This window comes from Carcharhinus amblyrhynchos, chromosome 2, assembly GCF_965287045.1.
Source record: "Carcharhinus amblyrhynchos chromosome 2, sCarAmb.v2.hapA, whole genome shotgun sequence".
NCBI classification, from domain to species: Eukaryota; Metazoa; Chordata; class Chondrichthyes; order Carcharhiniformes; family Carcharhinidae; genus Carcharhinus; species Carcharhinus amblyrhynchos.
The window spans coordinates 41,372,634-41,400,626 of record NC_137325.1 but is presented as its reverse complement, the minus strand read 5'-3'; the positions used below and the strand labels follow the sequence as shown (position 1 = coordinate 41,400,626).

At 43.6% G+C, this 27,993-nt stretch overlaps 1 protein-coding gene across 3 annotated transcripts in view; it reads left to right on the top strand.

Moving 5' to 3' along the window:
* Positions 1-27,993, top strand: part of elovl2 (ELOVL fatty acid elongase 2) — a 123,753-nt gene that overhangs the window by 56,800 nt on the left and 38,960 nt on the right. For all 3 annotated transcript variants that reach the window (XM_080204850.1, XM_080204859.1, XM_080204840.1), the window contains 3 exons: positions 5,048-5,111; positions 12,096-12,283; positions 27,309-27,386. In XM_080204850.1, coding sequence (XP_080060976.1) covers positions 5,048-5,111; positions 12,096-12,283; positions 27,309-27,386 — 330 coding nt within the window. The remainder of the gene's footprint in view (positions 1-5,047; positions 5,112-12,095; positions 12,284-27,308; positions 27,387-27,993) is intronic.

Below are 27,993 nucleotides of genomic sequence, written 5' to 3'. Positions count from 1 at the left end.
TGATGGGAGTGGTAATCCAGAGGCTCAGGCTCTGAGGACATGTATTCAGATCACATCATGCCAGCTGGTGGAATTTAAATTCAATTATAAATCTGGAATATAATGTTAATCTCAATAATAGTGATCTATCATCAAGTGTTAGAAAACCACATTGGGTTCACTAATGTCCTTATCTGGCATGTGGGTGGCACAGTAGCACAGTGGTTAGCACTACTGCTTCACAGCTCCAGGGACCTGGGTTTGATTCCCGGCTTGGGCCACTGCCTGTGTGGAGTTTGCACATTCTCATCGGGTTTGCGTGAGTTTCCTACAGGTGCTCCGGTTTCCTCCCACAGTCCAAAGATGTGCAGGTTAGGTTGATTGGCCATGCTAAAATTGCCCCTTAGTGCACTAGGATGCTTAGGTTAGAGGGATTAGCGGGTAAAATATGTAGGGATATGGGGGTAGGGCCTGGATGGGATTGTGGTCAGTGCAGACTCGATGGGCCAAAGGACCTCTTTCTGTACTATAGGATTCTATGATTTCTGTGATCTGGTTTATATGTGACTTCAGAAACACTGCAATGTTGACTCTTAAGCGCCCTCTGAAATGGCCCTAGCAGCAATGCCCACATCTCATAAAATAATTTTAAAAAATTAGCTGGGAAGACAATTTTTATACTTGTGTCAATAGTATGTGTGCTGAGGTAGTCTCCAACAGGTGTTGCAAATGTCAAATTGTAAACATTTGTACTTGAAATGTTCCATTTACTTCCAAGACAAAAGAGAATTTGTGACTCAAGGATAGCTAACCAGCATTTCTATCTGTGGACAAGGCCTGTTCACATTGATACGGAGATGGGCTTCTGAGAGGGAAAGGGTTTCTAAGATTGCTGTGACTTCACAGCCCTGTCACAGCATATCTGCCCTCAGCTGATAAGGCAGAACATTTAAATTTATTTCAGCAGGAATTGTAATATCCTGGTGGGCTGGAAGGGTCCTAAAATACCGGCCATGAGACTCTGCCAGCATCTGGGAAAGGGAGAGCAGCTATAGGCAGCAAGATGCTGTGGTTGATTGTGCAGAGATGCATGTAGGAGCTCAAACTTGGATTGAAAAGAACTGATTTATGAAGAGTTAAAATGAGAAAAAGAGTGGAAATTCCCATTCTGGGATCAAGTTTCATAGTGGAGGTGGAAGAGTGTTTTCCGACGCAGAGGCTGTTGGAAAGTCATGGGGAACCTCTCAAGGCTGGCCTAATTAACTATGCAGTAGTAGTTCCCAATGTTTCACGCGATAGAGCAGACTGGATGTCACCCACCCCACTGCCATATTGCTACGCTATATTTAAAAGCTGCCCAGACATCAACTACCCACTTAGGAGGTGATGTGTGCAGATAAAAGGGAGCTCCCGCCTCTAGGTTCCATGACACATCCCTGGAAACCCAGCTGAAGAATATGGAGGCCAGGAGGAGCATCCTCTATGCAGAGAAAAAGCAGAGATGACAGACCAACCCACTATGGAGGGAGCTCTTGAGTGGTCAGTGCACAATGCTCTGCTATTACATCTTTTATAATAATCTCTAATGGGGAGCACTGCTGCCTCTCAGCGGCAGGGACCCAGGTTTGATTCCCGGCTTGAGTCACTATCTGTGAGTTTGCACACTCTCCCCATGTGCATGGGGTTCCTCCAGGTGCTCCAGTTTCCTCCCACACTCCAGAGATGTGCAGGTTAGGTGGATTGGCCATGCTAAATTACACCTTAGTGTCAGGGGCTAGCTAAAGTAAATGTATGGGGATAGGGTCTGGACAGGATTATGGTCAGTGCAGACTCGAGGGGCCAAATGACTGTCTAGTGCACTGTAGATTCTACGATTCTTTAACATTTTCCCAACGACGAGTTAAGCAAACTAGTCTGTAATTACCTGATTGTTTTTTCTTGTTGTTGTTTTCTCCGTCCTTTTGAATAAGGGTGTTATGTTGGCATTTTACAAATCCTTTGGAACTTTCTGGAAGATTAAGGTATCACGTTAATTGGCAAGATTGTAAGCACGTACATGCCGCCTTGTTATCACAAAGCAGCTGAATGTTTCAAGACAGCAAGCCCCTTCTTGTTGATGAGTCTCTTACACTGAACATTGGGCACCTTTGATCATTTGGGTACCATCAATGTGCCCTGCTCCTACACGAACCCCAGTGATTGAGATGAATGCCAAAGACTTCGGTTTTGCTAATATGCAAAAATGCGTAGCTCTAAGTTTCTTTGCCTTGGAATGTGACACACAGACATACAATTAAGACAGCATTCTATCAAAAAAAAGACCGCATTCTGTTCCGTGTTCAATAATAATAGAAAGTGCTGGAAATACTCAGCAGGGCCGGCAGCATTGGTGGAGAGAAAAACATTTTTGATCTTTCATCAGAACTGTTTCTTTCTTGTCTGTCTTCATTCCTTTCTGCATAAAAACAAAATAACAGAAGAAATCGGAGCAGATGTAGGATATATGACCTCTTGAGCCTGCTCCACCATTCAACAAGGTCGTGGCTGATCTGATCTTGGCCTTAACTTTCTTGATGCTCCCCATAATCCTTGACTCATGTTTAGTTCCAAATTCTGTCCATCATCTTCTTGAATATTCAATGCATCCGTCCCTACAGTTCTGAGGTAGAGAATTATAAAGATTTACAACCTTCTAAGAGAATAAATCTTTTGCTATCTCAGTATTAAATGGGTGATTCTTTAATCTGAAACTGTTCCAGAGGGCAGTTTAGATAGCCATATTGCTTTGAATCTGGAGTCACATATTCACATAGGTAACACCAAGTAAGGATGGCAGATTTCCTTTCCTAAAATACATTAGTGTTTTTCTGACAATTTCATGGCCCCTGTTACTGATACTAGTTTGCTATTACAGATTTGCTATATTAACTTTAAATTCCCCATCTTATTCTTGTAGAATTTGAATTCGTGTCTACAAGCCTCTGGTTCTGTAACCTAACTGTTATGTTCTGGTATCTATCCATACTGATACTTTTTCTGGAGTACTTCACTTGTATTACTACTGTCATACAGCAATTGATAGAAATAAAAGATTGAACTGTGCATGTAACTAAGAATTTTATTTATCAAAGCAGAAGTTAAACCACAAACCTGTGGTACATGTAACAAGTCCCCTCCAGATTGATAGAACGCTGGACCTGCTCAGGAGTTTGCCTTATCAATGGCTCGGGATACGAGTTCCACCTGATTAGGCAATTGCTTGTTATCACGGGAACTCATATTCTTCGACTCCTACAGCGAGATCAATTAAGGATTCCCCAGTCTTGGTGGTTTTCACACTAAGTATTTACATTGAACATTATACAGTACATTAGAATACTGAACTCTCATATCCAGGATTTTGGGATGTGTTGAGGACTTAATTAAGAGTAATATAAATGCAAGTTCTTTCTGAAGAATTTATTTAAAACTGCTAAATAACCTGTTGTGATGCATTTTCGTTTTTGTTTCTCCAGTCTTTGATCTTTAAATGCATTGTAACTGAATTACATTAATTCAATTTTAAATGCACATCTGCTGTTACCTCTGCAACAAGCAAATGGCACTGAGTTTTCATGACAGTTACGTGAAACTGCTCATCTGGGTAACAATTCTCCTTTAAGGGGTCCATTAGAATCTAATCCTGTTAGTAACAGGTTGCACGTTTGTCCCAGGATCCACTTCAACACTGTGTCTATAACTTAGCATTTATGTTAGTATGACATTGGTATCCACTGAGATCCCAATTAATAATATATCTGTGTCTGAATATTGTTTGTGCCCTAACTTTCAGTGGCCCAGTTAGTAGGATGTCAGTCTTTCCTACACACTAACAAGATGTCGTGTCTTCTCAAATCTCTGATCTTTAACTAATTCAATTCACAATTATCTCATTAAATTTGAAACACACATCTGTTGTAGCCTCAATTAACAGGATGCTCATATCTCCTCAGATATCATTAACAGGATACCAGCAACTCTTAAATTGCATATATTTGCTACTGTTCATATGAATGGTTGGGTGTGTTCAAGCATTCTCAGAGAACAACTGGTTAATCAAACAATAATTTGTAGCAATTTTTTTTACTATTAGAACATAGGACACTACAGCACAAACAGGCCCTTCGGCCCACAAGTTGGGCCGATCATATCCGTACCTACCAGGCCGTAGAACTATCTGTAACTCCCAATCCCATTAAATCCCATGTACTCATCCAGAAGTCTTTGAAAAGACCCCAGCGAGTTCGCCTCTACCACCACCGACGGCAGCCGATTCCACTCACTCACCACCCTCTGAGTGAAAAACTTACCCCTAACATTTCTTCTGTACTTGCTCCCCAGCACCTTAAACTTGTGTCCTCTCGTAGCAACCATTTCAGCCCTGGGAAATAGCCTCCGAGAATCCACCCTATCTATACCTCTCAACGTTTTATAAACCCTATCAGGTCGCCTCTCAACCTTCATCTCTCCAGGAAGAAGACACCTAGCTCCCTCAACCTATCTTCGTAAGGCATGCCTCCCAATCCAGGCAACATCCTTGTAAATCTTCTCTGCACCCTCTCAATAGCTTCCACATCCTTCTTGTAGTGAGGCAACCAGAACTGCACACAGTACTCCAAGTGGGGTCTGACAAGGGTCTTATAAAGTTGCAGCATTACCTCCCGACTCCTAAACTCAATCCCTCGATTAATGAAGGCCAGTACACCATACACCTCCTTGACCACATCCTCCACCTGCAAGGCTGATTTAAGAGTCCTAAGGACCCAGAGTCCCAGGTCCTTCTGCTCCTCAACACTGCTAAGAGTCCTACCCTTGATATTGTACTCTGTCATCCCATTGGACCTGCCAAAATGGACCACTACACATTTATCCACATTGAAGTCCATCTGCCACTTCTCCACCCAGTCTTGAAATCTTTTGAGGTGAGTGAAATCATGCAGCTAAAGTGAACTAAGGCAAATAACTAAGGGTTTATACTGGATGTGTAATATTGTACATAAAATAAAGTGTTTTTAAATATTTCTTTCAGAACCAAATGGAAATCTTAGACGCACATGTGAATACTTTTGTGGACTACATGTTCGGTCCAAGAGGTAAGTCAGTGTAATTAGTTTGATACCTGTGTAGAAAGAACATACAAATCTTATCTTGAGTGTAGAACTGTGGGTTGCGTACAGTACGGGAATATATAAATATGAACAGGGAATCGGTTAGCTCAGTTAGCTGGACAGCTGGCTTGTGATGCAGAGTGACGTCAACCTCACAGGTTCAATTCCTGTACCGATTGAGGTTATTCATGAGGTTTGTCTTCTCAACCTTGCCTATGTTCATGTGGGACTATGGCGACTTTACCTTAATTTGGAAGACAAGCATGAGTGAGTTCTGTTTACTCAAATGGACCTATGCACCAAGTATAAGGCGGATATATATAGAACATAGATGCAGCACAAATTCAGGTTTTAAAGTTTGTTTATTTATCACAAGTAGGCTTACATTAACACTGCAATGAAGTTACTGTGAAAATCCCCTAGTCGCCACACTCTGGCACCTGTTCAGTTACTGAAGAAGAATTTAGCATGGCCAGTGCACCTAACCAGCATGTCTTTCAGGCTGTGGGAGGAAACTGGAGCACCTGGAGGAAACCACGCAGACACTGGGAGAGCATGTAGACTCTGCACAAACAATGACCTAAGCTGGGAATTGAACCTGGGTCCCTGGCACTGTGAGGTAGCAGGGCTAACCACTGTGCCACTGCGCTGCCCTCTGAAATTGTCTAAATACTGCAGATTTTAAAAATGCACCATGCATCTTGATTGAGCAAATTAAAAAATAAATAACTGGATAATTTGTCTAGGCATTGCATTGATACAGTGTGGCAGCAGAATAGTGATTCCCTTCACTACTTGCTGTGAGTGGCCCTTGATCCAACTAACCTGGCTTGACCTGAATTACCCAAACGACTTGACCTGAAGTCCAGTGTGGCCTTAGTCCCGAGCTTACCGGTTTTGATAATTGTATCTGTATTTCCAACAACTGCATAAACACCTGATTCAGAACTTCCAAAGATATGATAGTGACTTTTGAAGGGCGTCTGGATAAATGAATAGGATGAGGATATGGTCCCCAGAAGGGTTTTAGTTCAGTTGGGCAGCATGGTGGGTTCAGGCTTGGAGGAGCAAAAGGGCCTGTTCCTGTGTTGTAATTTTCTTTGTTCCACTCTGGGTTAGAATCTTTATTTCCAACCTAGATTAGATAAAGTATTACCTTCCTATCATTTTTTTGGGCCCATCATCTTGTGGATGATCCGTCCAAACTCATGCAGTGTAGATACCCTGGCAGGGAGCAGCAGAGAAAATCGAAGTTTAAGCTACATCCCTTCTTGCAGTGTTAGCTGCTGCATTTTAAGTAGAGAGTTTAATTGTCTCTAAGCCAATTTGACAAGCTATGGAGAGAAGGTAAATTAATAAAGTATGTATGAGAGTGGGAGTAAGCTGGCAGATAAGTGGGTGAGGCAGTAGCGTTGGTTGGAAGTGTAGTCAATTTGTGATAGTTAGAGAGTGGTTAGAAGTAGTTGGGGTTCAAAGGTAGTCAAGGGATTAGAGGGATGTTGGATCATCATGGAGTGTAGTCTTGGGTTTGAGGGTGGTAAGGTATTCTGGGTGGTAAGGTTTTGGGGTAGTCCAGGTGGGTGAGGTGGTGGGTCAGCAGTATGGTTGCTCAGGAATTACCTTGGTTTTAATCCTTACAGTTTTTTTTTCCTGGGTAACAATTTGGGTTAGTAGGTTGAAACCATCCAAAATATCCATCTCTGACTTAGAGTTGGAGTCTCTTTTGGAGGATTTCACACAAAGGGAAGTTGTCCACCAGAAGTCTGAACTTCCTGGGTAATTCCTGCATTCAGTGCTCTGAGGCATCCCATAGCACAATTCTGCAGTACTTCTGCGGATGTGACCATCCAAATTGGAAGTTCTAGGCCAATAGAATCTGAATGTTTGTTTGTATACTATGTATGAAATAGGCTTGTGTAAAATGTGAATATGTGCACCATGTGTACATTGACCATATTTAAGATATGCAAATTGTGTACAAGTCGTGGAAATATGAAAGATGCAATTATGCATGCTTTATGTAGGTAAGTGTTTCCAGCAACAATCTGCATCCAAGTGTGACACTTAAATCTTGCTGTTCATTCTACTGATGGCTTGTTCAGACTATAAACTGCATAAAACAATGGAAAATCGATTTACCTAAGTAATTTACTGTCACTCAACTTATTTTCATTGCTGAGTCAGTAATACTAAATTGATTGTTTAACAAATGATCTTTATTCAAATTGGTTCTTTTCGTGGCCATTCCCATCAAATTTACAAAAAACCCAGTTAATGTTTTGGAGATTTGAAGGTTTTCATTTCATATTCAATTTCAGTCTTAGTTTCTCCAAACCATAATTTGAACTTGCCTTAAGATGCTAAACCAGAAACTAGTTTAGTGTTCAAAATGCTGATTAAGTGCAACTCTCATGGAATATATCTAGGCCTTGCATCTACATCTACTGAAGGTAGAAAACATTTTTGACTGGCATTCAGCAGCATATTGCAGGGTGGATCAGGAACCAAAGTAGAGGGTTCAAGAGATTCTCAGATGTGGAACTTCTGGTGAAGACATCTAGAGGATGTGGGTAGTACTGTGGCTGCAGGGGAAGGATGCTACCTCAATCTCATCATTCTCCTGCAGAGCAACTGGTTCTGGACCTCGTGTCCTTCTTCCATTTCTTTGTCAGACCAAGGAGAAGAGTGATATGGACTTGAAATGTTAATTCAGTTTCTCTCTTCACAGATATTGCTAGACCTGTTGAGCTTTTCCAGCATTTTCAGTTTTATTTTAGATTTCCAGAATCCGCCGTATTTAAGGTGAAGATGAAGGTGTGACTGAACAGATTGGTAGCTGCAGAAATAATGGAATGCGTGGAGGACCGCTGGTTGACAGTTGGGAATTTGAATGTGGAATTGTAAACCAGGGGGAATTTTTTTGCAGTTAGATGCGTTGGGGAGAAAGTGAATGGAGAGAAATACAAGGAGCTGATCAGAAATATATTTGTCTATGATTGATTAATGTGAGCAGAAATTAGTTACAAGATTGAAAATGGCCATGAATATGGGAAAGCTTATTTATATACAAGGAGAGATTTGAGAGTAAAGGAAGGTCATGAGCTTAGCAGAGAGGAGGGAACATAAGAACATAAGAAATAGGAGCAGGAGTAGGCCATCTAGCCCTTCGAGCCTGCCCCGCCATTCAATAAGATCATGGCTGATCTGTCGTGGCTCAGTTCCACATTCCCGCCCTCTCCCCATAACCCTTAATCCCCTCTCTTATCAAAAACCCATCAACCCGCGTCTTAAAAATATTTAGCGAGGTAGCCTCCACCACTTCAACGGGCAGAGAATTCCAGAGATTCACCACCCTTTGAGTGAAGAAGTTCTTCCTCAACTCCGTTCTAAACCGCCCCCCCTTTATCTTGAGGCTGTGCCCCCTAGTCAGAATTACTTAGTGCGGAAGCCAAGGACAGAATGCAGTGATGGTATCTCAGTTGACAATGGAAAATAAGGATTTTAAAGAAGAGGTGAGATGAACTAATTAAGTGGTGGAAAAGATTATTGAGATGGATCAGCATATCCTTGTTCCTGTCTCTATAAATCCTTTATCAACTCTCTGCAGTGACTTAAACAAACCTGTGTCCTAATTACAGTCAAAAACCACAGAGAGCACTCCCTCTCCCGTAAAAAAGTGAATGAGAGATCTAGGAAGACTACGCAACAAAGCAATCCCTTCTATGTATTCTGCAAGACCTCAGTCAAAGACTGCATACAGAATTGGGCTGTACAAGAATGAGGACATTGAGGCTTTTGAATACAATGCCAATTAACAAGGATGTCGCTATGTGTGGAAATGCAAACATGAGACTTGAAGCATTTTTTTTCATGGATACATAGGAAAAGGATTAGATTATTCAGCTTCTGAAACCTGTCCCAATATTCAATTTGATTGTGACCAATCTGAATCTTAACTCCATTTATGAGCTTCTGTTTACTGTGAACAAAGTATATTACTTTAATGGACCTCAGCAAGGTCCATTAATAGCAGAGATAGCCTATTAAGCTGTGGGAACTGATAAAACAGTTTCCCAACGATGTGAAATGACAGTGGGACTATGTGCTCCCATCCATCTAGGCTTCATGACTCCTCTGTGCAACCATGAATCACAACTCTTTAAAAACCTGGCCCGACTCCATGAAACTTGCAGGGGAGTCAGACATGCCCCCCCCCACCCCAAAATAATGGAGTTGGATAGGTCAGGATTGCTGGATGTGGGCTTTTGTCAGGAACCAACCTGCACCCTTTAAGATCAGACAGCCCTGGAATTGAACCCTGTCCACCATTTTATCAAGTTTCCTGTCAGTGAAAATTCAGGCCTGTGAACCAAAAATAGGTGCATTGGAATTCTTATTCCAGGACTAATATAAATCTTTGAGGAATCATTTTGAGATTCTGGCATAGATTTGGGGAATAATAGACAATGCTGATTTGGGCTGAACCATTCCCATTTTTGGGCAACATGGCGGTACTGCATGGTGGCACTGCTGCTTCCCAGCGCCAAGGACCTGGGTTCAATTCTGGCCTCAAGTCACTGTCTGTGTTTGCATGGGTTTCCTTCAGGTGCTCTGGTTTCCCCCCACAGTCTGAAAGATGTGTGGGTTAGGTTGATCGGTCATGCTAAATTAAAGCTAGTGTCAGAGGGATTAGCAGGGTAAATACATGGGGTTACAGGAATAGGGCCTGGATGAGCTTGTGGTTGGTACAGACTCGATGGGCCAAATGGCCCCCTTTTTTACTGTGGGATTCTATGATTTATTATTGCACTCTATTTTTCATTGTTTCCCTCAATTTAACAGCACCTCCATTGAACCAAACCTGAACAAAGTACTCAAAGCTACATCCAAGCTTTTCACCTGCAAGGTGTTTTTCAAAGATGGGGCACAGGTGTTGGCAAGGCCAGCCTTTATTGCCCTTGATAAACCATCACCTTTAATGTCTGCTGGCCATGTGGAATAGCTATACTCGAGTGCTGGTATGTAGAGAATGGCAAGGGTTTGACCCAGCAATGATGAAAGAACATTTCCATGTCAGGATGGTGTGCAAGTTGGTGGGGAACTTGCAGATGATGGTGTTCCCATGTATCTGCCACCCTTGCCATTTCAGGTGATAGAGGTTATGGATTTGGAAGCTATGAAGCCTTGGCACACTTTTGTTGTGCATACTGCGGTCACAAGGATGGTGGATGAAATGAGGGTTAAAGATGCAGATCAAGTGGATATTTCATTCTTGATGGTGACAAGATTTTTGTTGGAGCAGTACTCTTGCAGCCAGGCAGTTTACAGGGAACATGACTTTCCATTACCTTGGATAAGAACAAAAAAAATGCAGGAGGAGTAGGCTATTGGGGCCCTTCAGTCTGCTCCACAATTCAACAAGACCATGACTGAACTTTTAACTTGACCATTTTCTGCATTTTCCCATATCCAATGATATTTTTAATATCTGAAAATATATTGATCTCTGTCATGAATATACTCAGTGATTAAGCCTCCACTGTATTCTGGCCTAGAGAGTTCCAACGATTCGCCATATCTAAGTGAAGAAATTTCTACCCATCTTGGTCTTAAGTGGCCTGCTTCCTATTCTGAGACTGTGCCCTAACCCAGATAGGGGGTAGTCTAGAACATTACTGCATCTTCCCTGTCAAGCCTTGTAAACATTTTGTACACTTCAATAAGATCACCCTTCATGTAGGCCCAGTCTCCTCATAGGTCAATTCTGTCATCCTAGGGATCAGTCAGGTGAACCTTCATTGCATCCTTTATGACAAGCAAATCCTACCAAGTAAGGAGACTGAAACTGCATGCAGTACTCCAGGTGCTGTCTTGCCAGGACTCTATGTATTTGCAACAAGACATCTTACTCATGTACTCAAATCCTCTTGCAATAAAGGCTAACATACTATTTGCCTTCCTAATTGCTAGTTTCACTTGTATGTTAGCATTCAGTGACTTATGAACAAGGACATTAACACATCCAACTCCCTTCCGTTTCAGAAATACTTGGCATTTCTGTTTTTCCTACCAAAGTGGATAACTTTACATTTTTCCACGTTGTGTTCCATTGGAGCCCGAAAGTCACCATGCAAGCTGTATACGCGTTTGCTCATTTAAGTTATCAAGTGTGCATGGCCATGCAAAAAAATTTATCTATATTGTGTTCTTAAATTGCATGCTCCAAAGAAAGAAATAAAGGTTATATTGATGGAGAATATGTCTTACGCTCTTGACTTGTGCCTTGTAGATAGTGGACAGGCTTTGGGGAGTCAGGAGGTGTGTTACTTGCCACAGGATTCCCAGCCTCTGACCTGCTCTCGTAGCCACTGTATCTATATCGCTCGTCCAGTTCAGTTTCTGGTCAGTGGTAACACCCAGGATGTCACCTTGAAGGTCATACCGTTGATTACCAAGGGTAGATGGTTAGATTCTATTTTGTTGGAGATGGTCATTGTCTGCTACTTGTCAGCCCAAGCTTGAATGTTTTCCAGTCATTGCTGCACGTGGGCACAGATTTCTTTGGTATCTAAGGAAGTGTGAATGATATTATACAATCACTGGTGAACATCCCCATTTCTGACCTTTGAAGAGGAGGCCATTGATGAAACAGCTGAAATTACCCCGGGAAAGGCCAGGTTGCCTGTGTTCTCCACTTTTCAAATGTCTAAAAGTTAAAATCAGCCCAAAGACTCCTGACAACAGATTAATGTGGTGATGCCAAGTATTTTCACGGATTTTAAAGAGTAATAGCATAAGTACAAAAAATGTAAATTTTAGCTAAACAAAGCATCCACTTTTTTGTTGATTTAATTTCTGAAATTACTCAAGAAGGTTTTGGTTACACTTAATCAAGGATATTTGGGTGTTAATGTAATAATTGTTAAACATAGGTATCCAAATCTGAAGTGATTTTCTTTTCCTTTTTAGATCCCAGGGTTAGAGGATGGCTTATGCTGGATTCCTATTTACCTACATTCCTCCTTACACTATTCTACCTGTTGGCTATCTGGCTGGGAACAAAGTATATGAAAGACAAACCAGCATTCTCTCTCAGGATTCACTTAATAATATATAATCTTGGAGTAATGCTTCTCTCGCTCTACATGTTTGTTGAGGTAAGAATTTGCCTAAATTCTGAATGAATTGTAGAATTCATTTATTGATGTACCCCTGTCCAGATTTGGAGCAAAACAAATAAGGCCATCTAACAAAATTCTCACAATATTTTTAATGAAACTTTCAGTCTAAAAGTCTTTGGAATTGACCAGAGTCAGTATAGATTTGTAAAGGTAAGTCCTATCTAACAGCAGAGTTAATGTTTATAAAAGTATAATAAATCTGGCACATAAGGCACTGTGTATGTATATTATTCATGACACCACCTCCACGATTATCCTCAACACCAGTGACCCACAAGACTGTGTCCTTAGCCCCTTAATATACTCCTTTATACATTTGTGGCTGTGTGGGCAAATTTCGCTCCAACTTAATTTCGAGTTTGCTGATGACACCACTGTAGTTGGACGGATCTCAAATGGGTTTATTTCTGGTCCTGGGTGACTGTGGAGTTTGCATGTTCACCCTGTGTCTGGGTTCGTTGACACTGGGAGAATGTGTAAACTCTATATAGATAGTGACCCAAGCTGGGAATCAAACCCAGCTCCCTGGCGCTGTGAGGCAGCAGTGCTAACCATTGTGCCACTGTGCTGCCTTCTTGGTTTCCACCTGGTGCTTTGATTTTCTCCCACAATCAATAGATGTGCAGGTTAGGTAGATTAGCCATGCTAAATTGCCCCTAGGGTCCTGGGATGTAAACTTAAGACATTACCTGCAATCCCATGTACTTTGAGATAGATAGGAAGCAAAGAGTTGGCATAAATAAATGATCTTCTGAATGCCGGTTGGTGTTCCGCAGGGATCTGTGCTAGCAGATGATTATCAAATTATCAAAATTCGGTGGACTCTGAGGAGGTGCCAGCTGATTGGAAAACACCTAATGTGACGCCACTGTTTCAAAAAAAGGAGGGAGACAAAAGATGGGTAACTACAGGTCGGTTAGCTTAACGTCCGTAGTTGGGAAAATGCTGGAGTCCATCATTAAGGAAGAATTAGCAGGATACCTGGAAAAGAATGGTTCAATTGAGCAGACGCAGCATGGATTCATGAAGGGAAAGTCGTGTTTGACAAATTTTCTGGATTTTTATGAAGATGTAGAGTGTGGTTGACAGAGGAGAACTGGTGGATGTGGTGTCTTTAGATTTCCCGAAGTCATTCAATAAGGTGCCTCACAAAAGGTTGCTGTACAAGATTAAGGAGTTGGGGGTAAGGTGTTAGCGTGGATTGAGGATTGGCTTTCTAACAGGAAGCAGAGAGTTGGAATAAATGGATGCTTTTCCGGTTGGCAGTTGGTGACTAGTGGTGTGCCGCAGGGATCGGTGCTGGGGCCTCAACTGTTTACCATATACATAGACGATCTGGAGGAGGGGGCTGAGTGTAGGGTAACAAAGTTTGCTGATGACACAAAGATGAGTGGGAAAGGGAATTGCGTGGAGGACGCGGAAAGTCTGCAGAGAGATTTGGATAGGCTGAGTGAGTGGGCAAGGATCTGGCAGATGGAGTATAACGTTGGCAAGTGTGAGGTTATCCACTTTGGAAGGAATAATAGTAAAATGGACTATTATTTAAATGGTGAAAAATTACAACATACAACATGCTACTATGCAGAGGGACCTGGGGGTCCTTGTGCATGAATCGCAAAAACTCAGTTTGCAGGTGCAGCAGGTGATCAAGAAGGCAAATGGAATGTTGGCCTTTATCACGAGGGGGATGGAGTATAAAAGTAGGGAGGATTTGCTGCAATTGTACAAGGTACTGGTGAGGCCGCAACTAGCGTATTGTGTGCAGTTTTGGTCCCCTTATTTGTGAAAGGATATATTGGCCTTGGAGGGAGTACAGAGAAGGTTCACCAGGTTGACACTGGAGATGATGGGGTTAGCTTATGAGGAGAGATTGTGATGAGGGAAGATTGGGCCTGTACTCATTGGAGTTTAGAAGGCTGAGGGGAGATCTTATAGAGACATGTATGATAATGAAGGGGCTAGACAGAGTAAAGGCAGAGGGATTATTTCCACTTAGAAAGGAAACAAGAACTCGACGGCACAGCCTCAAAATAAGGGGGAGTCAATTTAGAACAGAATGGAGGAGGAACTCCTCTCAGAGGGTAGTGAATCTTTGGAATTGTCTGCCCATTGAAGCAGTGGAGGCTATCTCATTAAATGTGTTTAAGTCATGGGTAGGTAGATTTTTGACCAATAAGGGAATTAAGGGTTATGGGGAATAGGCAGGTATTTGGAACTGAACCACTATTAGATCAGCCATGATCTTATTAAATGGCGGGGCAGACTCGAGGGGCTAGATGGCCTACTCCTGCTCCTATTTCTTATGTTCTTATGATTTAGAGGAGCGAATTGAATGTATTATCTCCAAATTTGCAGATGATTTCCAAGTTGGGTGGGAGGTTGAGCTGACAGGAGGATGCAGAGATGCTTTAGTGTGATTTGTGCAGGCTGTGTGTGTGGGCGTATGTATGGCAGATGCAATATAATGTGGATAAATATGAGGTTATCCACTTCCATAGCAATAATAAGAAGACAGATTATTACTTGAATGGGAGTAGATTTAGAGAGGTGCAAACTCAGCGAGACCTTGGTATCCTCGTATATCAATCACTGAAAGAAAGCACAGACATACATCAGGCAGTAGAGAAGGCAAATATTTCATCGAGTTCATAGAATCCTACAGTGCAGAAAGAGGCCATTCAGCCCATTGAATCTGCACTGACTACAATCCCACCGAGGCCCCAACCTATAACCCATGCATTTTACTTTAGCTAGTCTCTTCTCCCTCCCACTCCCACCCCCATCCCACACCCTCAAACACTAAGGGGCAATCTAGCATGGCCAATCCACCTAACCTGCACATCTTCGGACTCAGGAGCACCCAAAAGGAACCCATGTGGACACAAGAGAATGTGCAAACTCCACACAGACAACAACCCAAGCTGGGAATTGAACCTGGGTTCCTGGCATTGAGGCAGCAGTGCTAATCACTGTGCCAGCATGCCATCCCCAAGGTATGTTGACCTTTGTAGCAAGAGGATTTGAGTACGGGATAGGAATGTTTTGCTGCGATTGTATAGGGCGTTGATGAGGCCACACCTGGAGTATTGTGTGCCGTTTTGGTGTCCTTATCTGAGGAAGGTTGCCCTCGCTATAGAGGGAGTGCAGCGAAAGTTGATCAGGCTGACCGCTGGGATGGTAGGCCTGTCGTTTCAGGAAAGACTAAGTTGGTTATGATTATACCCACTGGAGTTTAGAAGAATGCAAGAGGATCTCATAGAAACTTATAAAATTCTAACAGGGTTTGACAGGTTAGATTCAGAATGTTTGTAATGGTGGGGGAGTCCAGAACTAGGAGTCATAGTTTGAGGATAAGGGGTAAACTTTTTAGAATTGAGGTGAGGAGAAATTTCTCCACCCAGAGGGTGGTGAATGTTTGGAATTCACTACCACAGAATGTAGCTGAGGCCAAATTGTTGTCTGATTTCAAGAAGAAATTAGATATAGCTCCATGGGCTAAAGGGATCAAGGGATATGGGGAATCAGGGTGTGGACTTCGATGATCAGCCATGATCAAAATGAATGATGGGGCAGGCTCGAAGGGCTCAATGGCTTACTCCTGCTTCTAGTTTCTATGCGTAGGTTAGATGGAATAGTCATGGTAAATGTATAAAGTTATGAGGATAGGACAGGGAGAGGGTCTGGGTAAGATAATCTGTCAGAGTCAGTGCAGACTCGAATGGCCTCTTCTACACTGTAGGGATTCTGTGATACTTTTCAAATCTAAAGAGAGAGGACCTGATTTTTGAGAATAAGGTAAACCAAGTAGATCAAAGGAGAATTTAAGGGACAGTGATCCTTGTATCATAAATTTAAGTTGGCTATGGAAAAGGACAAGGATTCAGACTAAGAATAATTGGGGTGGATAAACTTCAGTTGAGTGAGAATGTACCTGGCCTAATAATTTGAAATTAATGACTTGATTAATGGGCTGCCTTTAAAGAGGTTCAAAGTTCAAAGACTTGATTTGTATTAGATTGGCTGTCTGTACTTAAGTTGATGATTTATCTGGGCCAGATGAATCATAGCATCATAGAATTCCTCAGCGCAAAAGGAGACCATTTGGCCCATTGAGCCTGCACAGACAACAATCCCACACAGGTCCTATCTCCATAATCTCTTGTACTATGTTAGAATGTAACTAATGATAAAATTGGTCACACTACAACAGATCCAATGGTAACAAGCTGTAAGGGTCAGTAAGCTATGTAACCAGTGACAAAACGATGTGATAATAAATAAGCGCCTGTTGGGAATGTTGAGAGCATGGAATGGCCCAGGGTGAAGGTTCAAGTGTTGGAGGAATGAAATTTCTGTATTAAAACTTTTTTCTTTGATTTATAATCATAGAATTCTACAATGCAGAAAGAGGCCCTTCGGCCCATCGAATCTGCACCGAATACAATCCCACCCAGGCTTTACCCACTAATCCCTCTAACCTATGCATCTCAGGACACTAAGGGGCAATTTTTTAGCGTGGCCAATCAACCTAACTTGCACATCTTTGGACTGTGGGAGGAAACTGGAGTACCCGGAGGAAACCCACACAGGCACAAGGAGAACGTGCAAACTCCACACAGACATTGACCCGAGCCGGGAATCAAACCCAGGACCCTGGAGCTGTGAAGCAGCAGTGCTAACCACTGTGCTTCCATTGCCTCCCCCTTAAGTTGGAGTAAGTTTTGTTTCATTTTATTGCCTACAATTGAAGAGTTCCTTCTGGAGGATAAACACATTAATCCCCTGACACTAAGGGGCTAACACAGTAAGAAGTCTCACAACACCAGGTTTAAGTCCAACCAGTTTATTTTATCAAATAAACTATCAAATAAACTGGTTGGACTTAAACCTGGTGTTGTGAGACTTCTTACTGTGTTTACCCCAGTCCAACGCCGGCATCTCCGCATCATGACTAAGGGGCTATACAGAGTAGGTAAGGAGAAACTGTTTACAATCTTAAATGGATCAAGTATGTGGGCACAGATTTAAACTGATTTGCAAAAGAAGCAAATATGGTGTGCGAAAAAGCTGCTTCACACAAGTGATTTGGGTCAGGACTGCACTGCCTGGAAGTGTGATCAAGGATGGTTTAATCAATGCATTCAGAAGGACATCAGATGATTACCTCAACAGAAACAATGTGCAGTGGTATGGGGAAAAGATGGGGGAGTGACCCAGTCATGGTGTGCGATCTTACAAAAAAATTCTAACTGCTGAATGAGTAAAAAACGGGAGTGAATGATACGATTTTTCAGCGAGCCGCGAGTCACAATCTCATGACAGACAGTGCAATTAAATAGTCTCAATGTGATTCTCGCAGAAGGGACCCTCTGGGTGCGTGACTCGTCCAAAATGGAGAGCTGCATATAAACACTAATGGTGGACACACAAGCAGTCATGCCAGGAAGATGGCACCCAGAAAAACTGCCCCAAGAGTTAGTGAGGGAGAGCTAGGCTGTCTGTTGGACACAGTTGAGGAGAGGAGGGACATTTTTACTCTGCGGATGGGTGATTAGCCTGTGGTTGCACCAGCAATGAGGCCTGGGAGGTGGTGGTCAGTGCCCTTGCACTGGCTACCACTGCATGAACCAGTTGCTAGTGCCAGTAGAAAACAAATTGCCTCGTTCGGGCAGCAAGTGTGACTGTCGCATCCTGCCATCAGGCCCTTCCATTGCACCTGCAATATTGACTCACTGCCGACACCCTGTGGCCTTCCAGAACCCGACCACCTAGCATCTGTGTGCAGTTTTGGTCGCCGCACTTGCTCAAGGATATATTGTGCAGAGGAGGTTCACTAGGCTGATACCGGAGATGAGGGGTTGGCCTATGAAGAGAGACTAAATAGACTGGGTCTGTACTCGTTGGAGTTTAGAAGGATGAGGGGGGATCTTATAGAGATATATAAGATAATGAAAGGGATGGATGGGTAGAGGTAGAGAGATTCTTCCCACTTAGAAAGGATAGCTGGACTAGAGGGCACAGCCTCAAGATAAGGGGTGGGGCAGTTTAGATCGGAGTTGAGGAGGAACTTCTTCACTCAAAGGGTGGTGAATCTCTGGAATTCTCCGCCCGTTGAAGTGGTGGAGGCTGCCTCGCTAAATATATTTTAAGTCACGAGTGTTTTTGACGGACAAGGGAATTAAGGGTTATGGGGAGAAAGCGCGAAAGTGGAATTGAGCCACGACAGATCAGCCATGATCTTATTGAATGGCGGGGCAGGCTCGAAGGGCTAGATGGCCTACTTCTGCTCCTATTTCTTATGTTCTTATGTTATCTTCCTCCAACTCCTCTGGCATCCCCATCACAACTGTGCCTGCTGAGACACAGACCCCATCCGATTCACGCCACTCCTGACATCTTGTGCCCTTCAGCCATTAGGCTTTCAATCCCCCTCTATGCCCATAAGAGAAGATGGCACATAACTGCTGGGAGTGGCGAAAACAGGAAGTGGGGTCCCTGACCTGCGAATCCTCATCTTTGAGAAGAGTGTCCTGGATCTGGTGGGGGAAGAGGAGGAGGAGGAGGACAGGATCATGAATGACAGCCAGGTCTGCATGCAACATAGAAGTGAGCATCTGCCAATCCTTCATTCATACAACATATCTCAAGTAAGTGGCATGTATCATACAATGGGACAATTAGTAGTGAGGGTTTCTGAGTCACTGTCTGGTAAGCACAACAGAGCTGTTGATGTACATCTGGTGAAGGCAGGAATGTCCAAGGCCTCAAGCATTTGGAGAACTGCTGGAGGCAAGGAATCAGCTGGCCCCAAGCCAGGTGGTGCGTCACTGCAATTAGTTCTCCCTAAGCTGCTGGAGATATGGCAGCAGAGCCGGAGAATGCAGGAGGGGCTGTCAGCAACACTACAGGAGCTGCAAGGCTGCAGGTGAAGAGGGTATTACGGGGTACCCAGGTCAACACTCCACTACAGATGCCATCCTTGCAAAGCCTGGATCAGGAAGTGGTTGCTATGGGTGACAGGGTCCAAGGCATGGCTGATTCACAGTGGACCATAGGTGGGGGCTTCAAGAACATTCTCGAACCACAGTGGACAATCACTGAGGCATTCCAGGGCTTTGCTTAGTCTGATGGCCCATGCTGCAGGCTTTGCGATCTTGGCCAAAATTTGGAGGGCCATCACTGAGGGCTTGCATTCCCTGGGGTCAAAGCAGTTAAACTTGCAGGGCTGGTAGGGCTTCGAAGCTCAGTCCAGCTGCTCTTCCATCCCACTGAAGGACTAGGGCCTGTTGGAGGAAGGAGGACTGGTGCCTGTGCCAGGGCCTCTCTCCAGGAGACTTTGGCCATTGCTCGTCCCTTCAAATCCCATCCTTCCTGATACTGGTGCACCTCATGGGCTGTGGGATGAACAAAGTTGCACTGATATGACTGTGACACCAGAAAGCCAGCCAGGGCCCTCCAAGATATAGCTAAGGCTATGGGGCGCAGAATGCAGCTGACTGCCTACACCTCCGATATACATCCTGTGGGGCACCTAGATGGAGAGGTAGGCCTCGAAAGAGTAAGAGGTTGTCGGGTCATCAAGAAGGCAAGTGTAAAGGGCTGCACTAGTAAGATTTCGGGAAATATGCACTGTTCAGAATATCTCTTTCCTGTTAACTATCAGCACTTCATAGAATCCCTACAGTGCAGGAGGAGGCCATTCGGCCCATCGAGCCTGCACCAACCACAAATCCACCTAGGGCCCTATCTCCATAACTCCACAAATTTACCCTCCTAAACCCCCAATACCAAGGATCAATTTAGCGTGGCCAATCAATCTAAACTGCACATCTTTGACTGTATGAGTAAATAGGAGCATCCAGAGGAAACCCATGTAGACATGGGGAGAACACGCAGACTCCACAGACAGTGGCTCAAGCCGGGAATCGAATCTGGGTCTCTGGCGCTGTAAAGCAGCAGCGCTAACCCCTGGGGCAGTATGGTGGCACAATGTTATTGCACTATTAGTTTCACCAGTAAATGTCATTTCACCCCACAGATTTGTGATTCACAACCCACAGGGATGTCTGTAACCTTACCCTACTGTGAGAGGCTCACGTGTCATTCTACACGGGAGAGGCCCTTCGGCCCACTGAGTATGTGATCCCCGTTTCCCAGTGCCTGAGCCAGATGCGTGATTGGCGCAGGACTCCAAAAGCTCATTCCAAGCTGTCCCTGTAGGCCCACTGTGGGACATAGCCTGACATGACACCCCAGCAACCAATAGACCCTGGGACAACCCCTTCTCAACCAGCAGCATCCTCCCTCCCCCAACCCACAGGGCAGCACAGTGGTTAACACTGCTGCCTCAGTGTGGGGGACCTGGGTTTGATTCCTGGCTTGGGACACTGTCTTTGTCTTTGCCGAATTTGCATGTTCTTTCCATGCCTGCATGGGTTTCCCCCAGGTGCTCCAGTTTACTTGATAGGATCTATCACCTGCCCCCCAAACCCATGGAGCATATGACCCAACCCCCCCCCCCCCCCAAAATTGGGGCCCATTGATATTGCACCAGGGTGATGGGCCTGGGTTGGCTGTTAGTGAGTTACTGATCCAGGCAGGAAGGTGATGATGACTCACCATGCAACACGCTGTGATGCAGCTCTGTACCACACAAGTCTCACTCATATCTGTTCTCTGATCATGTACTTGTGCTTGGAGCCACGTCAGAGTGAAGGTCAGGGGCTCAATCATCCAGTTCAATGCCTCAGGTGCTTAAAGTTTATTTATTGGTGTCACAAGTAGGCTTACATTAACACTGCAATGAAGTTACTGTGAAATCTTCTAGTTGGCACATTCTGGCGCCTGTTCAGATACACTGAAGGGAGAATGGCCAATGCACCTAACCAGCACATCTTTCAGTGGGAGGAAACTGGAGCACCCAGAGGAAACCCTCGCAGGTACAGGGTTAATGTGCATACTCCACTCAGACAATGATCCAAGCTGAGATTCAAATCCAGGTCTCTGGCACTGAGGTAGCAGTGCTGACCATTGTGCCATTGGAGTCCGATGCATTTAATGATGGACTGTGTGCCATTATCTCTGCATTGGTTCCTGGCCTCTGCATCATCAGTCAAGTCCTTTGCAAGTAGCCCTTGTCTCCCATATGTCATCCCGACAGCCTAGACTGGTCTTTGAAGACCTTGGATGTCCAAGCAGGATGAAGCTATATTGCCTGCTCCTCAAGCAGCATGCATACATGTGATGATGCTCATCCTGTGGTTGCACACGATCTGCATATTCAGGAAGAAGGGCCCCTTTCTGTTGATGAAATGCAGGGCCAGATGGTTTGGGGATGGACCGCAGGGCAACGTGCATGCAATCAATAGCCCTCTGTACTTTTGGCATGCCTACAATGGCAGCAAAGTCTGCAGAGCGGGCTTTCTGCTGGGCCAGGCCCACATTGAAATTGATTGCATGGACCTGACAAGGCTGCCGCACTGTCTCCTTACCACGGCAGTGGACACAAAATCCAGCAGCTCGTTGAAGGACATGCACATCCCAAACTGCTAGGGATTTCATTTCCTCTGTATCCTGGTACCCCACCTTGGAAAGAGAGTGTCCATGATATTATCCATCCTGGGACCTGCAGTTGCTCCCAGCAACTCGTATCCCCTTGTGTTGTTATGGGTCAAGTCAAAAGCTCCAAAGTGTTCTGTGGATCCTGTCTGGATCACAAGTTTTGCATCTTGAATTTCGTGAGGTTAAGCATGATATGTTTTACTTCAGGTATAATTCAAATGACCCTCTAGGGAGCTTTTAATCAAGCATTTTATTTAAGAATATAGCTAACAAGAAGCAAAACATCCCTAAAAATATCTGGTGTGTTCCAATCAAACCAATCCCATTGACAAAATACATTTTTTAACAGAGCAAAGACTAATGCTCACGTGATACTGGACTTAAGTTCTTTGGATGAGCGCTGTGGGTCTCCTGACGCTCAGAACACTTGAAATCGAAACAACAGGGAGAGACTGCTCAAACCACCAGCAGCAGATTCTCGCCTTCAGAAAGGCAAGATCTTGCTTTCAGATAACAGCAGAATTTCCAAACAAAACAGGGAGAAAGAGAAACGCTTCTTTTCACGCTTGCTGTCCCTTCTAACACGCAACACTAACTGCAGCCAAACAGAAAATAAAACCTTTCACTTACTGGAAAGGGGAAAAAAAACTCTCCAAAAACACACGACTCTCCTGCTAACAATGCATGATCATAAAACAACCCAGAGTTAAAATAAACGCACCCATTTAAGCTATTGAAGTAGCACTAAAAGGACATCTCCAGATCAGCCTGTGCCATAATGACATCAGTTAAGGCTGTGAGATGACAGCTGCAGAGAGCATGATTTTCTTAAAAAAAGCTTTTAAGGAAGTACATTAATGTCACAGTGGCAACCCGATACCATCCCTGGTGCCATATGCCTTCTCAATGAGTTGATGACTGTCACTGCATTCTCGCCATGAAGGGGCATAGAGAGTATGTGGGTGGCTGTGTGGGGGTCACCATTATACCCTTGAAGTATAGGCATGCCGTATATACATCATCTGGATGTCTGGTGAAGTGGCTTCCAGGAATGGCTTGCAGTTCAGACAGATGGGAAGGAATACCCTTGTGATTAGTACGAGATGGCTTCCAATCGAGGGCAGCACTGCAGAGTCCATGCAGTGTGAAGAGCTGTGTTAACACTTGCAGAATTCCCTTGAGCAGCAGCTGACTTAATTGCTCTGATTTCTGATCATGGAGCCTGGGTTGGAATGCCTGCAGTCAGCACAGAGCTGTCAGTGTAACTGACAGATGGCAGTGTAACTGTGACGACCTCAGTACAGTTGGGGGCCACAGTTGACGCTGTCCTGCACCACAGAGGTTGGTGCCTACTGGTACTCAACTCCTTTCCCCATCATTACTGCTGTGCCTGAAACTCACTTGTATAGAGAAGCTGTAATTCTCACCAGTGTGGCATCTGACCGATGAGATGGTTAAAGTGAAGTGGGGGGAGGGGGGTGGTGAAATGATTGCATGCCATGCTTGCTAATTATATTGAAATGCATTCATATGCATGAAAATTGACATGTTTGGACACAAAGCAGTTCATGCCTGGAAAAAGTGGCTGGAAAATTGAAACTGTGGGTTTCTGAAATCTCACTTCATGTGCAGTCTTACCACCTTGCCTCGCCGAACAATGGGAGGATGAGGTTGTGTGATCGTGCTTATGCTGTTTGTTTAGAAAGCCTGTGCAGATGCAATGGGTCAAATGGCCTCCTTCTGCACTGTAACAATTCTGTGAAGATGTCCTGGCAGACCCCCAGAAACTCACATTGTAAGGATTGGGAATCACCAGAGAATAAAAACTTCCATTGGCACTGCATCTGGAACCATCCAAAACTCTAATTTAAACTGGGGACTTTGGATGGTTCCAACTTTCTACAGTATAGTTACCTCAAGAAAAGGTCACAGAGTTAACAGCTTCTAACTACTGGATAACTATGGTACTGACCTAGCTTGAACTCTCCCCACGATTACTAATCCCCTGACTATCTTCCCAAAATCTCCTCCAACTCTCCACTCTTATATGAATCTCCACCTGCAACTGTACTTCAAAACCCTCCAAATATCCCTGCCCCACCTTTCCCTCTCCCCGATGACCTTCACAACTGAGCCGACTATCCTCCCCAATCCATTCTGCCCACTTACCCTGCACACATACTTTCTGTACTGTCCAAGTGGCTGGGACCTTTAAACTTCCAGCAGTTAGTGCTATAAGGGAGATTCATGACTTCATTTCCCTTGATGCTGTTGTCCTGTACAGAAAGGGCTCCACATCAGGTGAACTGGATAGTTCTCAGCAATCAGGGTCCAGGTGAGAAATGTGGAACTTCAGATTAAGGTATGATAAAAGAACAGAGTTGCAATTGGATGGGGATTGCCTCTCCTGGAAGATTGTGTTATGTAAACCTACCTGGACATCTACCAAGGCTGTGGAATTCTTGGACATTTACAGTCTCTAAGGTTTGTTTTTTATATCAAGGAATGAATAACAAAAGTTCAACAGTAGAGCTATGTAGGCCTTCTGATGCTAATCATGGACTAAAAAGGCCTTTGTTGATTACCATCTGCACAACGTTTGGTGTTCAAATCTGATATAACAGTAGGCTCTGCTGGGCCCTGTGCAAAGGCAAACAGCCAATTAACATTGTTGAGCCCTCAGTTTGTAGCCACTCCACCATTTTACCAGCTGCAAAGCTGCTTGAGCTGGCAGCCTCTGCAATGTAGCTGGCCATGTGGTAGCCATGATGTGGAAATGCCAGCGTTGGACTGGGATAAGCACAGTAAGACTTGAGGCTTCTTACTATGTTGTGGTAGGCAGGGATTATTGAGCCAAAAGCTCCATGTCACAAACAGGGCACCGCATTAATGGAAGGCCACAAATGAGGCCAAGTCTAATCCAGCAGAGTGCTTTCCTCTCCAGCCCAATTCACATACCAATCTAGGTGCAGGCTCTTTTTGATAATTAATATGCTGGCAAGCAGGTGTGTCTGTGTTGTCTCCAATCCACTTCAGCTGTGCCCACCTCTCTCGGTGAGAATGCTGAGGATCTAGAGCTACTTATCTTCTGGGCAAACAGCATCAGAAGCAAGATGACCAGTACAGGGGAGGCCTATTTGGAGACTGCCTCCAGGATGATTGCCAGCAAGTGTGTGTTTGGGCCCCAAATTTGATCCAGACATTGCTGTCAGCTTCAGGACCCCAATGTCCTGTCGTACAATCAAGAAGAACACTTGCTGTATTAAGGTTATTTATTAGTGTCACAAGTAGGCTTACATTAACATTGCAATGAAGTTACTGTAAAAATCCCCTAGTCACCACACTCTGGCACCTGTTTGGGTACATTGAGGGAGAATTTGGCATGGCCACTGCAACTAACCAGCACATCCTTCCGACAGTGGGAGAAAACCACAGCACCCGGAGAGAACCCACACAGACATGGACAGTATGTAGACTCCACACAGATAGTGACCCAAGCTGGCAATTGAACCCAGGTCCTTGGCACTGTGAGGCAGCAGTGCTAACCACTGTGCCACCATGCATATTAGATTTATAAATGAATGAGGATTAGATATATTAACAACTTAATGATGTGTGTACTTTTATCAAATAGTAATCATAACATGACAAAGTTTAAAGTAGTGTTTGTATGGGAATATGGATCAAATATTAAGTTTTGAGAATAAGTAAGGCTTATTTCAAGTTACACGTGGAAAATCTGTTAGAAAATCAGTGGGGTATCTAAAAAAGAATTATGATGGGAAGTGGGGGAAGGTGGGGAAACAAAGAGTTTTACATTCAAAAATGCAGCATGAAAAACAAAATTGCAAAAAAAGGAAAAATCCTTGTAAATGGGAGAGGGCACCAAAAATAAGAGTGGTGATGGTGTTAGAGTTCATTTGGAGTCCAAGCCCCTGTGGCAAAATGCACTTTTGGAGCATGGATTGTGATAGTAGAGGCTTCAACTTTCTTTCCATCACGCACCTGACCAGGTATTTCTATTATTCTTACTACCTAGTTTTGGAAAGATTTGCATGTTAATAATCAATCTGTTTGGCTGCATTACGAATGCACCTTCCTTGGTGATCAAGTGCTGAGGTGGTCTTGAACCTGGCTGAAAGACAGTGACACTACCCACTGCACCACAAAATCTGCGCACAAATAAGAGTAAAGAATGTCAAAACAGACCGTGGTGGGAATTACTAAAAGGAAGCATTTAAAGCATATGCAGGGGATATCAAAATCAGCAGAAAATATTGTTAAAATTACCTTAGAAAAACAAGTCATACAGCACAGAAACAGGCCATTCAGCCAACCGTGTTTATGCCACATCAAATACCAATCTATACTAATCCCATTTACCAGCACTTGGTCGGTAGCCTTGGTGATTTAAGTACTTGTCTGGAAGGTAGTTAGGAGCAATATGGGCCCTTTGGAAACTGATAATGGTGATATTGTCATTGATAAATGGTGGACATGTTGAATAATTTGCAAGAGTACTTAAAAAAAAATCAGCATGACAGACATCCCAAAGGAACTAATATTTAATTCCTAAATATGCTCCCTATATAAATTCACCCAAAATGAACATAACCACAATAATAATGGAGAAACTAATGGCATTAAAGAGTGACAAATCCACCAGAGAAGATGGTTTTATGGGAAGCAGGTGAGAACTTTATGCTTAACTATAATCTTCTGAAATTTTCTTGATTTGTGATTTATTCCTTTACTTTTTAAGAAAGGTGCAAAGGAAAAAATCTGTAGGGAATTATAGACCAGTTGGTTGAAAATGACGAATCAATAATAAAAAAAATAGATTGGGCGAACATAGAATCCGTACAGTGCAGAAGGAGGCCATTCGGTCTATTGAGCCTGCACTGACACCAACCCTATGTATTTGATCTGTTGGTCACCCTGACAGTAAGGGAATTTTAGCATTTCCAATCAACCTAACCCCCTAAGGCATTTGCTGAAATCATTCATAAGAGGAATTGAAAGCAAATTATTCCCATTCGAAGAAGATGGTAACCTGTGAAGATTATGCATTTCTCCACTGAACTCATTGCTATTAGTGGTTCTGGTTCTGGATCAACCATAGAACATAGAACACTACAGCACAAACAGGCTCTTTGGCCCACAAGTTGCACTGATCACATCTATACCTACCAAGCCACAGAACTATCTGTAACTCCCAATGCCATTAGATCCCATATACTCGTCCAGAAGTCTTTTAAAAGACCCCAGCGAGTTCGCCTCTACCAACACCGACGGCAGCCGATTCCGCTCAATCACCACCCGCTGAGTGAAAAACTTCCCCTAACATCTCCTCTGTCCTTGCTTCCCAGCACCTTAAACCTGATAGAACATAGAACCACGATCAACACATTTCCTAATAACTGGTTTGTGTTCTTTACAGTTGGTCCTGGCAAGCTGGGAAGGAAAATATAACTTGCAGTGTCAGAATCTTCATGCTGCTGGCGACACTGACATCAGGGTGAGACAAAAAAACTAATAGATTTCCAATGTGGTAATAATGCTGAATGTAATTCCTAGAGAATGCTGTGCATCACATGGACAGCACTGCCTTCCACAGTCGTACAAGGGGAAGCCTACTCTTGGCTAATCTTGGTCAACAACAGTGCTACTGTTGTGACGAAACGCGCCAGTTTAGGGCAGATAAGATTTCTCAGCTGACTTTTTCATGTCTTTAGACCTGAGCGATTGAAGTCAGAAATTGATCTTATTATGGTTCATGTGCTAGAAAATGACCACCATGAATTTTAAAGAATATATTTCCCAATCTTCATATTATATCCATATAATTAATTTTAATTAATAACATGGAGACAATGATTTATAACATTAAGATGGTGAAGGATACATTTTTGATCAAAGTTGGCAGAGGTAGAAAATTGAAAAAAAGAATAAGATGCTTACTTCTGGTACTCCATAGATGTTCACTGCTAATTTGCGTGGAGACAGTGATTATCTATAGAATCCTTATAGTGCAGAAGAAAGCTATTTGGCCCACCAAGTCTGCACCAACTCTCAAAGAGCTTCTTAGCGAGGCCCAACCCTCACCCTATCTTGTAACCGTATAC